Here is a 12,067-nt window from a genome sequence, read left to right as displayed (position 1 = left end):
AGAGAAGGGAGCGGGAACGGCCTGGGCTTCTTCCCAGGGGGGGTTGCTCCTGAGCCTCCAGCAGGATGTCGCTGTGCTGGCCACCTGCGCTGAACGCTGGCTCAGTCACCCTCCCAGCAACGGCAGGGCTCAGGGCCGGGCTGGACGAGCTGGTTACATGCACACGGAGAGGCAGCCTGAGCTGGGAGGGAGGGGGCTCGGCTCTGACACTTGGCAGTTCTGCGGGTGGGCAGCTCACTTAGCTCCCTGGCCTCAAGTCTCCTCATCTATGAAATGGGACGATGACAGTGTGAGGATTACATATGGGAACAGTCAGAACCGGTCCGGCATGTAATAAAGCGGCGGGGATTTGATGACCATTGTTAGCACGCTGACCTGCGCGTGGACTATAAGCAAGGCAGGGCAGGAGAGGGCAGCCAGCAGGGCCTGTCAGGTGCTGCGGGCAGATGCCCATCAGAGGCCTCTGGGCTGACCCGCTCCCTCCCAGCCAGGCATGGTGGGCGCAGTGCTGAGGCCCAGGGTGCAGACAGGCCAGGCCTGCAGCCCCCTGCCCCCCGGCGCCCCAGGGACTGAGGCGGGCATTGCCCAGAAGGAAGGGTGGCACACCGCATTGTCCCATGGGCACCGGAGTCTGACGGCATGGAATCCAATGAGCTACTCCTTAGCAGTTCTGTGGTCCGGGCTCGGTTCTCAACCTGCCAGGCTAAGCCATGGAGCAGGGGCTGTGTGACTGCCGTCCTGTGTCCCAGAGTGATCACAAGGACTCAGTCAGGCAAAGCCCAGGGGAAGACTCCGCCCGGGCCCTGCACAGAGGGATTCGGGAACAGCCATCTCTGTGCGAAGTCCGCCCTGCAGGCCGCCCTTCCTTCTCTTCCAAAAGAGCTCGATGTTCACCATCTACAAATGTCTCACAAGTGGCACCCTCCAAACCCCAGACCTGGTTCCCCAACCCCGCTCCCACAGTCATTAAAAAGTAGGTAAGTGGGGTGGGGGCCGCCGCATCCCTCCGAACGCTGAGCCCAGAGCCAGCCTTCGGCCGTGCCCATCGCGAGCCCTTAGGAAGAGCTGTTAAATGGTTCACCCTGTGTCTGGCTCAGGAAGCTTTTCTGTGGTATTTCCCCTTCTGCCCGGGGTCTTCTGGACCCTCTTCCCGAGGCGTCCATTATCACCGTACTGTGTGTGCAAGCTCCCTGTGGGGACAAAGGCTTCCCTGCGTTTTCTGAGCTGGGGCTGGGGGTCCTCCTCCTGTTAGGTTTGGGTTCCTTTCCACGGGTCACCGACAGCCTCATGTGGCCCCCCAAACCTAGCCTCCCTGGGAGGTTGCCCAGACCAGTCCCTTCAGTGCCCTTCAGGGAAACGAGTCCAGAGCCTGGGAGGGACTTGTTCCTGGGCCCAACACCGTCCTCGCAGTCCCTGGCTCATTCATGAAGTTGCTTTGTCCCCAAAGGTGCCCTCAGGAGGTGTCTGCTGGCCCCCATGTCCTTGCGCGTTGGACATGTCCGCGCCCGAGGGCTGATTTTGCCTGGATCAGAGCTCTGCCCGCCGAGGGCGGCATTCATGGGCTCGGACCCACGGGGCCTGTGTGACTCTCCCTGCCCTGGAGGGCTATTTAGGGAGAAACAATGCCTGCGAGGGGCCCTGTGCTTTGTGCCTGCAGCGCCGCTGCCTTCTGTGTGCCCGCAGGTCCCTGGCCCTGGGCCAGCAGTACACGTCGCTGGGCTCCCAGCCTCTGCTCTGCGGCTCCATCCCGGGCCTGGTCCCCAAGCAACTGCGGTTCTGTCGCAACTACATCGAAATCATGCCCAGCGTGGCGGAGGGCGTGAAGCTGGGCATCCAGGAGTGCCAGCACCAGTTCCGGGGCCGCCGCTGGAACTGCACCACCATCGACGACAGCCTGGCCATTTTCGGGCCCGTCCTGGACAAAGGTATGGTCCCTGCGCCCACCGGGAGCTGGTGGGGAGGTGGGGGAGACCATCAGGATGAAGTGACTCTCCCATCTCGGGGTGCCTTAGCTCTGAGCCCAGGGTCCCCAGGCGAGAGCGATAAAGCTGGTCACGACCTGGGGCCTCCACAGAACACAGGTCAGACCCACGCTGTCACCATGGCTGCCACACCTTCCCAGGCGCAGCCTCCAGAGGCTCTAGGGTCCCGCCTTCCTTCCCCCTCAGCCTGCACCTCGGGGCCCAGCTTTGATGTGGACATTTCCCCCGGGCTGTGTGAAGTGCTATGCAAATGTAGCTTTGGGCAGGGTATGGGAAGGACATAGGGCATGGTCACCCCTATGTCCTTCCCATTTAGAAAATTCTAGAGCTGAGAACAATGCGTGGCTCCCAAGAGCTTCCGTGAGAACCTTCTGCTGGACCCACCCCCCTGCAAGCTGGACATGCCCTTGGCTTGTGGAGGGGCCGGAGCGGGCGGTGGCCTCTGGGTGACTGACCGCCCAGCCATCTCACCACCGGGGATCGAACTGGCTGCACCGCCCCTGGAGGCGCTCAGCGGCCTTAGAGCAGGGAGGAACCTGGAGGGGGGGATGGGGGACAGCTGCTCCCTGGGAGAAGGGGCTTTGGCCCGGTGAGTTCTGGCCTGAAGATGGGCCACTCCCTGAGAATTTGCAGATCTGGGGGGGTTGATGCTCCCAGCTGGGCCGCCACCCCTTTCCCAGCATCAGAATCCTCCCCCCATCACCAAGCCTTTACCACCCCAACCGTGAGCCCGGCCCCCCCTCCTTTTAGGGGGGCTGCATTTATAGCCAGAAAGAAAAAGAATCTAAAAAAGGAAGGGAATCTGAAAGCCTAGAGGACTTGGGGAGGGGAGAGGGGCAGGTGTTGGCAGGGAGTGGTGGTGGTGGTGGTGGGGCTGACCACCCAAAACCCCATTTCAGAGCGCGGTCCCCCCTTCACCTGGGGTTCGCAGAGCGAGTCCGATCCACAGGCCATTGTCATGGGGCCGAAGGCAATTAGCGAATCAATGGATGGCGGCTGTCGGCGCTGCTGCTACCAAAGCTAATGATTGCTTGTTTACACGGAAGGCTTGGCCTCTAATTGGGGCCGAGTGGCGGCGGTTTTCCTCTCAAACCTGATCTCGCCGGCGTGTCGGTCTGTCCGCCTTCCCGGGCCCCGCCTCGGGCCGGGCAGCGCCCAGCACACAGCCCGGCGCCCGGGCCCCAAACCTCCCCTCCGGCCGCGCGGCTGCCGGCGGCGCAGACCCGCCCGGCCCATCGCCGTCCGCGCCGGCGGCTCCCGGCTCCCATCGCCGTTGGGTCCCAGACACGCCCGCGCCCCGAACCTGCAGGAGGGCGATGGCGCTAGGGGAGGGGGCGCAGGTCAGGGGTGGGAACCTGACGAGGCTCAGAGGCCTCGGGGGAGCAGGCCCCGCGCACACGCGCCGGGTCCGGAGCCGGGCCGCCGGGGCCAGCGTCGCCCCGGGCGCGCACCTTCCGCGGAGCCCGGCGCCCCGGGCGGGGTCCCAGGAGCGGGGACCTGGCGGGGCGGGGGCGCCGGGGTCACGGGCCGGAAGGCGGAGGCCGCGGCGGCCCCAGAGCGCCCCCCCCCCCCCCCGGGCGCCCCGAGGGGCCGGCGGCCTGGGAAGCCTGAGCGCCGCCCCCGCCGCCGCCCGGCCCGCGCTCCGCGGCCCCGCCATTCACACGCCCTCGGGCCGCGGGCGGGGGCGGGGCGGGCGCCGCCTCCACGGGGTCCGGGCGGCGCCGGGCGGGGGCGCGGCCGGCCCCGGCCCCCGTTGCTACGCGGTGGCGGCGGGCGGCCGGGCGGCGCTTTATGCGGGTAATGCGGTGTGACTCGGCGGAACAAAGGCGGATTGAGCGGCGCCGCGGGCCCCGCCGGACGGGGACGGCACAGCGGGCCGCCAGCGCCGCTCCCAGGCTAATCCGCCCCCGCCCCCGGCCCCGCGCTGGGAACCGGGCGGCCGGTCCGCCGCCGCCAGAGGCCGCGAGCCCGGCCGGAAGCGGGGCCCGGGCTCTGGCTGCCCCCGAGCCCTGAACCCTGAACCTGATGGATGGGCGGAGGCGGGGGCGGGGGGTCGGGTCGGGGCCGGGGCGCAGAGCCGCAGGCCGTGGCGCCCCCTGGCCGCCGCCCGCCCTCCCTGCAGTCCGTTCCCATCGGGGCGGCGGGACGGGCCCTCCCCCGGCAGGTGGTCTGCGGGGAGAGGGGTCCCGGGACACAGGCTCCCGAGGGGTCAGGCGGCTTGGAAAGGGCTGACCCCTCCGAGGCCGGCCCTTCGCCCCGCGAGGCCGTGGGCAGCCCGTCCCTGCTCTGGGTCCGCCATGAGGGGATGCATGCCTCGCGGCTGGGCCCGGGCGTTAGTGCATCTGCAGAATGGACCCATCTGGGGGGAGAGGATTAAATGGGATTAAATGGGAAGTAGCCCCCGGAGGGGAGAATCTGGAGCCCACGGAGCACCCAGAGGGTCATCACAACGAGGTTGGGAACATCCCCGAGAATCTCTCTCTTCGCTGGGCCCTGTCCTCTTCCCCCCAGGAGGGCCCTGACCGGCTCAGCCCCAAACCTTGGCCTCGTCTGGGAGGAGAAGGGGAGGGAGAGGGAAACACATGCCAGCCACCGCCCTCGGGTCAGGTTCCGTTTCTGTGAGGAGGGAAACAGGCTCAGAAAGGAAGGCTCTGCCCAGGCGCCTCCGGGGGGGCTGGGGGGGGGAGGGGGAGGCCGGCTGGGCCAGGCTGCAGGTCCCATCCTTCCTCCCGAGGCCTCAGGCCCTTAGGAAGATGCTGAGGTCTCTGGGGTTTGGGGAGACAGGGCAGGGGGTCTGGGACCAGGACCGATCAGGGCCGCCCCATCTCTTAGGCCACCTGCCAGCTGTGGTTCCCACCGTGTCTCACCGGCTCCCTCCGCCAGGTGTTACGGCTCTGCTTTAATCAGCCGGGGGCCCTGTCCTCAGTTTGCCCATCCGTAAAGTGGGGATACCCTCCCCCCCCAGCACCCCCACCCCACCCCACCCCTGCTGGCCTGGCTGGGTGGCTGAGACTGGCCTAAGCGATGCCCCCTCCCCCCCCCGCAGCCACCCGCGAGTCGGCCTTCGTGCACGCCATCGCCTCGGCCGGCGTGGCCTTCGCCGTCACGCGCTCCTGCGCCGAGGGCACCTCCACCATCTGCGGCTGCGACTCCCACCACAAGGGGCCCCCCGGCGAGGGCTGGAAGTGGGGCGGCTGCAGCGAGGACGCCGACTTCGGGGTGCTGGTGTCCCGGGAGTTCGCGGACGCCCGCGAGAACAGGCCGGACGCGCGCTCGGCCATGAACAAGCACAACAACGAGGCCGGCCGCACGGTGAGCGCAGCTGCCCCGGTGGCGACCCTTCCCGGGGCTCCCTGCCAGCCCTGCCCCTTCCCCTCCGGCCTCCACCCCTCCCGCAGCCCTGTGCGCCCGGGGCTCCCCGCCCTGCCCCCTCCCCTGGGCTAGGCTTGGGGTCCCCCCCTCCCCTGCCCAATCGCCCCTTGTGGTCACCTGGAGCCTCGACCTGGCCCGGGGCCGCGGGGCCGCGGGGCCGCGCTGGGCGGAGGGTGGCGGAGCTGCCGGCGCAGCTGCAGCCCGTGCCGTGCGTTGGGGCGGCCGGTGGGCCTGGCTTTGCGCTCAGCTTCCGCTCCTTCCCCCGGTGGGCTGCCTTAGGGCGAGGCATTGCCGTTCCGCCTCAGCTTTCCCACCTATTACACGTGGAAAACAGCCCCTGTTTGTTACAGCCTTGGCGAAGGGAGGCCTGGGGGGTGTGGGTGTGTGTGTGTGGTGGGGAGGGAAGTCGTCAGTAGTCACCGTTCTCTGGGTCCGGGCCTGGGCCTCCTCAGCGCTCCCCGGGCCCAGAGGAGGGAGAGCAGGCTCCGTCCAGGGCGGGGCCGGCGGCGGAGCAGGGGGTTGCCCCGGGGTGCTCCCAGGGGTGTCCTTCTGGGGGCCAGCGGCTGCCTCTCTTCCCCAGACCATCCTGGACCACATGCACCTCAAGTGCAAGTGCCACGGGCTGTCGGGCAGCTGCGAGGTGAAGACCTGCTGGTGGGCGCAGCCCGACTTCCGCGCCATCGGCGACTTCCTGAAGGACAAGTACGACAGCGCCTCGGAGATGGTGGTGGAGAAGCACCGCGAGTCGCGCGGCTGGGTGGAGACGCTGCGCGCCAAGTACGCGCTCTTCAAGCCGCCCACCGAGCGGGACCTGGTCTACTACGAGAACTCCCCCAACTTCTGCGAGCCCAACCCCGAGACGGGCTCCTTTGGCACCCGGGACAGGACTTGCAACGTCACCTCCCACGGCATCGACGGCTGCGACCTCCTTTGCTGCGGCCGCGGCCACAACACGAGGACGGAGAAGCGGAAGGAGAAGTGCCACTGCATCTTCCACTGGTGCTGCTACGTGAGCTGCCAGGAGTGCGTCCGCATCTACGACGTGCACACCTGCAAGTAGGGAGCCAGGTAGGGTGGCGGGGTGGGAGGGCGGGGGAGGGGTGGGGGGGAGGGGGCCTGGCTTTGTCCATCTCTTCCTGACCACCCTGTCCAAGTCCCCAAGTGTGCGCTCTGGAGGCCGCGAGCGGTTGATTGAAATTCTTGTACCTGTTAGTTTATGTTGAGCCAGGTCAAATTTTTTGATCAAAGGCTGGTGGATTAAGGCTGGCTCTCATTACTGAGCACCTGTGGGGGGTAGAGGAGGGACTCTGTGGGGTTGGAACTGTGGGGACACTGGAGACCTGACCTCTGGGGCCAACTCTGACCCTAACTTCCTGTGCCACCACTTCTTCGGGCCGGTTGCCTTGCTGTGAAGGAAGGAGGTTAGATATGAGACAGTAGGCCGAAAAGTCTCCTCTAAAACCCTGGGGCAGAGGCCTTCTGCACCCACCTTGAACTTCGAGGGCAGGTTTTTGTACAGGCGCAAATCCTACCAACCTTGGGGAGGTGGGTGGGGGGAAGCTGTGGATAAGCCCATATCCTGACACATCTGAAGCTTGGGTGGAGTGGGTGCTCTCTCACGGAGTTTATGGATGGTGATGGGGAGGAGGAAGGAGTCAAGTTCAGAGTGACGGTGGTGAGTAATCAAGGGATCAAAGGCTGGCGGATTATGCTGCCAAGCTTCCCAGAGGTGGCCGGCGTGGGAGACGGTGTGCCTGGCTCTCGGCCCCGTCCGTCCCCAGGTAGGGCCTGGTGGATGCGGGGGGCCCAGGAGTCCTGGGGGTGCAATGCTCTGAGGCCAATGTGCCCTTTTTCCCTTTCCTCTGCCCTGAGGAGCCAAACATACAAAGGCAGGAACCCCGGGATGGCTCCTGCCACGTGTGGGACCCAGACTGAGTCTTTAAAGTCATCCTCCCTAGAGGCGCTAGGAGGAACAGGAAGGACCCTGGGGGCAGTGACCGGTTCATGGCAGAGGTTGCGTGCCTGGGTCATCGCTGACTGGGGCTGTGTCAAGGAAGGGCACCTCCACACCTCAGAGCTGGGGTGCTTGCTTGTGCTGATGGGACTGGGGGGAACCCGGCATCATGGAGAGAGTTCTGGTGGAGGGGTGACTTAACCAGTCCATCTGGGAAGCCAGGAGGGACCGTCTAGAAGGGTGGTTCCCATTCCTCTGCTTACCAGCCGTGGCACCTTCCACCTGTTTCCTCAGCTCGGCAGAGGTGGTGATAATGGGAGCCTGGCAGAAGCTTTATGAGGCTCAAATGAGCTAAGAGGTGTGACCACTTACTAATAGAAAGTGCTAAATGCCATCAGGGAGTGTGACATGAGTGGTCACGAGCGGTGACATGGTGTCATCACTTGGGTAGGTCCATTTACTGCCTTTCCCAATGATAGGAGACAAATCCGCAAGCGACAGAGAACACACAGGCTCACTGTGGCTGGCCAAGGTGGAAGGGATGTCTGAAAGCACAGTGGCCACCTCCTCTGATGTCCATTAAGGCCAGAGGCAGCACAGTGTCCCCACTATCCGCCAGGACATGGCTCTGGCACTCACAGGGGGCACTGCACCTGCCAGGTTCCGTGTCCATACAAGACAGCTTCCTGCATTGGGGTGGTCACCTGCTACAGACTTCCTGCCACCCAGGCCCCAGCGAGGTGACCAGGGAGATAGGGTCTGGGTCCAGTCAGTGGATGCTACAGCCCTACTGTTCCTGTAGACCACACTTCCTTCCTCAGCGGTGGACCCCAAGTTCAGGAGGGAGCCGGAAAAGCCACTCAAGGTCCCCATTGCCTCCAAGCACAAGACAAATGTTGAGCTCTCCTGTCATCATCAGCCTGTGATCTTTGCACCCCTATGGGTGGTCTCTCTGGGAAAGCAATTATGTTTCTAATTCTTCCTCTTTATTTCCCGAAGGGCGCTGGGAACGGTGAAGCGTGCGGCTGGGCAGATTCACTGAAGTCCCGGGCAGGACCTCAGCCAGCTCAGCCCTCAGCATCCGACAGCGAGGAATCCGGACTGTTGCCAGATGCACGTGTGGTAAATTGCCTGGACCCGACCGCCCGCTGACTGGGAGGCCTCCCTCCCTCTCTCATCTTACGTTTCTCACCCGACTCTGGATGGTGGATGGTGTCTAAAGAAGGGGCTTTCTTTTTAGTTCTCTGGGGTCTGATAGGAACAGATCCGAGGCTTCTCTTTGCACATGTTAAAGAAAATAAAAACGGAAAACCATTTCTACTCCAGTGGAACAGGCTGGGCTAATGTGAGCGCTCTGCCTGGTGGTACAGACATCAGCATGGGCAAGACTGGTTCCAGACCGCTTCTCCTGGGGACATCCCGGGATGCTGGGGGTGGGAGTTAGGAAGTAGGACAGACCCCTGCAGTCTCCTTTCCTCTGCTCCCTCCCATTCAGACCGGTACACGTTCATGAGCTGATAAAAGCCATAGGTCTAGCGAGGATGCCGTGGTAGGGAGGCCCGAGGCAATGGTGAGAATGGGATTTCGTTCTGAAGAACTCCTTCTAGGTGCCCTGGAAAGCTGTTTGGAGGACAGCAGTGTGTTCTCAGCCTCGTTTTCTCTGCAACGCTGTTCTGCACCAGAGGCTCTTCCAAACCTTTTTCTACCTTTCTGCAGTTCCCACCAGGAATGCAGCACTTTTTTTGTAGTGGATGCTGTAAATAGGTTGTGTATGGGGGAGGGGGGAGCACAAGCCTTCTCCAGCCCGAATGGCTTCCTGAAGGAGTGGTTTCTTTGGAAGAGGCCGCTCCATCCCCTCCAGTCCTGCTCACCTGCAGACTCTCCACCAAAACACCAGGTGAGCAGTTGGCCACCTTGGTGTAAGTGAGACAGAGGGCCAGTGAGAGAGGAGCAGTCTATTCCTGAAGTTCCAGTTTGGAGACCAGTAGACGGCGAGGGTAAAAAAACGCGTCCTCATTTCCTCTCCAGTAAGGACATGCCTTCCTGCATCCTTTTCTTTCTTTGGCCCGAGCGAGTTCTGAGTTCTCTAAGGCAGAGCTTCTGGCCTCACCTGCATGCTGATAAGCATCAACCCGTGCAGCACTGAGGGTGAGGATTAGGTGTTCAAAGGGGGCAAGCAGCCACCTGCTCCTTGGGGAAAAGCGCCTCCCAGCTGAGTTCTCGGTGATCCACAGTGGTCCTCTGTATCCTAGAGGAAGCCAGCAAAACGGGGGCAAACGGAGCTGATGGTATGGACCAACCCAACAGCTCGGTCTTAAGGGGAGCCAGAAGGAGCTGCAGCAGGGGTAGAGTGCAGAACAGCTTTCTCTTCCTCTTCTCCCTTCTCTTCGGTCTACCTTACACTGGCCTGAGAGCGCGGGGTCAGACAGGTTTTGCCAAGACGTTGTGTAGGAGCCAGGCCTGCACTCCTGAATCTGCTTGCCACGAGCCCTGCTAAGATACACACACCCCATCCCCTCTGTGGAACCTCTAATGCCCCTCCTCATCTCATCTTAGGCTACAAAGTTTTAAATCATGTCCACCTGATAATGCTTGCTTTATGTGAGAATTATTTCAGCAGAATGGACACAAATTTTCAAACCAGTCTTTTCATATCTATGTATTCTATATTAAAAGTGATAAAGTCATGTTTCTGGGGCGTCTTCAAGTAGCTGACAAGTGATTATTTAATAATAGTACATTGAGTGCATTGTAATTATTCTTGCCGTAGTCAGGTCATAGTATCCAACAGAAATTTCCTACCAACCTGCTGTATCCAAAGTTTTGTAAAAAGTTGTAGAAGTTGTTGATCTTTTTGATTTTATATTCAAAAAGTCTCTTTTTATAAATATTATTTATTATACAATGTATATACCTTTGAGTTAACTAAGATTATATATTATATAAATATATATATATTTGGAGAAAATATATTTCATCATGCAGTTTTTTTCTGTTAAGTCATTAAAGAGAAGGTAAACTTAAAATAGATACATTGTACAATGTGTGGAGTTTCCAGATTAATCCTCAAGAGGTCAAGAATATTAAGATCTGAATTCAGCCCTCACTCTTAAATTAGTGGCCCAAATTAAGTTCATTTCCTCTGTTCTCCAAGCAAGATAATCTGAGACATGTCGTGGACAGTAGGCCTGATGTACTCTAAGACTTTCTCACAGGCTTACTTTGTTCTAAAACAGCTTCTAACAAAGAATTTCCAGTTTTAGAAATAAGCAATGTGGGCAGTAATTCATTTCATAGACTCCAGCAGTCCCAATACACAAATTAATGTCACAGACACTCAAAGATGTGGCTCAAGGCCAGCAGACCACGATGCTGGCCACTGACTCACTCCTTTCCTCACCCATGTTTTCAGCTCCACTTACTGGGGACATAGCGTTTGCTCTACTGAAAATGAAACTTGACTGCAAATGGCCTTGCTAGTTCTGCTGGAGACTAAGCCACACAAGGGCCAGGCTGGCCAGGGAGAGGAGACGGGGTCCTCCGAGCGCTGGATTGTCTGGAACAAGTGTCATTTAAAGCGTTAAGCTGGTCTGGGCAGAAAGGACCCACCATGCTCTAGGTAAAGGCACCCTCTCCTTGGATTGCAGTTTCAAAGGACTCACCCGAGGTCCAGAAGGAACACCTTCTGAGCAATGAGATGCCGTAACTCGGTTTTATGACAACAGACATAAAATGTCTCCAGACTACCCATAAAGTCATCTTCAGTTTATTTGGCACAATAAAAATCTTTCCATCTTCTTTTCTTTCTTTCTTTCTTTCCTCCCTCCCTCCCTCCCTCCCTCCCTCCCTCCCTCCCCCCCCTTCTTTCTCTCCATCTTTCCTTTCCTCCCGATTTACCTTTATTAGCAACAAATTTTATTCATCTAATTTCACAAAAGACAACAGAAAAGTAAAGCAGTCTGCCTTGTGCGGTGGAGATGGGTTGTCAGACCTCTAACCTTAGATTGGGAATGGCTACTAGAAATCCATGCATTTTATTTGGCCCCTGAAAAGCTGAAACCACAAAAATGGTTGGTTGAGCCGTGCAAGGCTTCGGACACGAAAAGTATACAGATCTCCACACCCTAAAACGCTGCTTACCTTTGTATTCTGCTTTTATATAAAGTTAGTAGTCATCTACCCATGTTCTGGGTATGTTTAAGATTGCCAAATATTTAAATGGTCCCTACTCATACCTACCAAGGCCACTTGTAATCCTCTCTATGATTAATCATATTCTAGATTAAAGAGAATACACTTTATAGCAGCGCCGAACATTTAGCCTCTCTGTAAACATAAATACTAATAAACATCTAAAGGTATGAGGAAGTTTTAAAAAAGATCCAAAAGAAAGAAAAAAGACAATATAATGAAGATATCTTTCAAAGCAGTATTATTTTACGAAGAAAGGAGGGGGAAAGTGTGAGTGTGTTCAAGGATGATGGGATAAGGTACAAATGAGGGCAAAAGAAAGAGGGTACGGGAAAAGCAAGGGAGAGGTGATGGGTGGTGAGGTTACGCTAGCTGTATCCAGTGATGGATCCAATGATCCAGTGGTGTATCCCTGCCAGCCTGGGTCTAAGGGCTGTACACGCGTGGCTGACATACACACACATATACAGTGATTGTTATTTCAGCAAAATGATGGCCACCACCCTGTCATCATTTCTCCTAGCTTGATAGAGAACTTTCTAGGATGCAAAAAATTATCTACTCATTA

At 59.3% G+C, this 12,067-nt stretch overlaps 1 protein-coding gene across 2 annotated transcripts in view; it reads left to right on the top strand.

The window, feature by feature from the left end:
- Positions 1-10,276, top strand: part of WNT3 (Wnt family member 3) — a 43,151-nt gene extending 32,875 nt beyond the window's left edge. The window contains exons 2-5 of one of the 2 annotated variants that reach the window (XM_036451723.2): positions 1,684-1,925; positions 5,029-5,294; positions 5,935-6,423; positions 8,330-10,276. In XM_036451723.2, coding sequence (XP_036307616.1) covers positions 1,684-1,925; positions 5,029-5,294; positions 5,935-6,414 — 988 coding nt within the window. In that variant the 3' untranslated portion in view covers positions 6,415-6,423; positions 8,330-10,276. Of the gene's footprint in view, positions 1-1,683; positions 1,926-5,028; positions 5,295-5,934; positions 6,424-8,307 lie in introns of both variants that reach the window. The other variant, XM_036451724.2, reaches the window with a different exon arrangement.
- Positions 10,277-12,067: the final 1,791 nt, after the last annotated feature.

This window comes from Pipistrellus kuhlii, unplaced genomic scaffold (genome assembly GCF_014108245.1).
Source record: "Pipistrellus kuhlii isolate mPipKuh1 unplaced genomic scaffold, mPipKuh1.p scaffold_m20_p_22, whole genome shotgun sequence".
Taxonomy (NCBI): domain Eukaryota; kingdom Metazoa; phylum Chordata; class Mammalia; order Chiroptera; family Vespertilionidae; genus Pipistrellus; species Pipistrellus kuhlii.
This window is presented reverse-complemented; position numbering and strand designations above follow the sequence as displayed.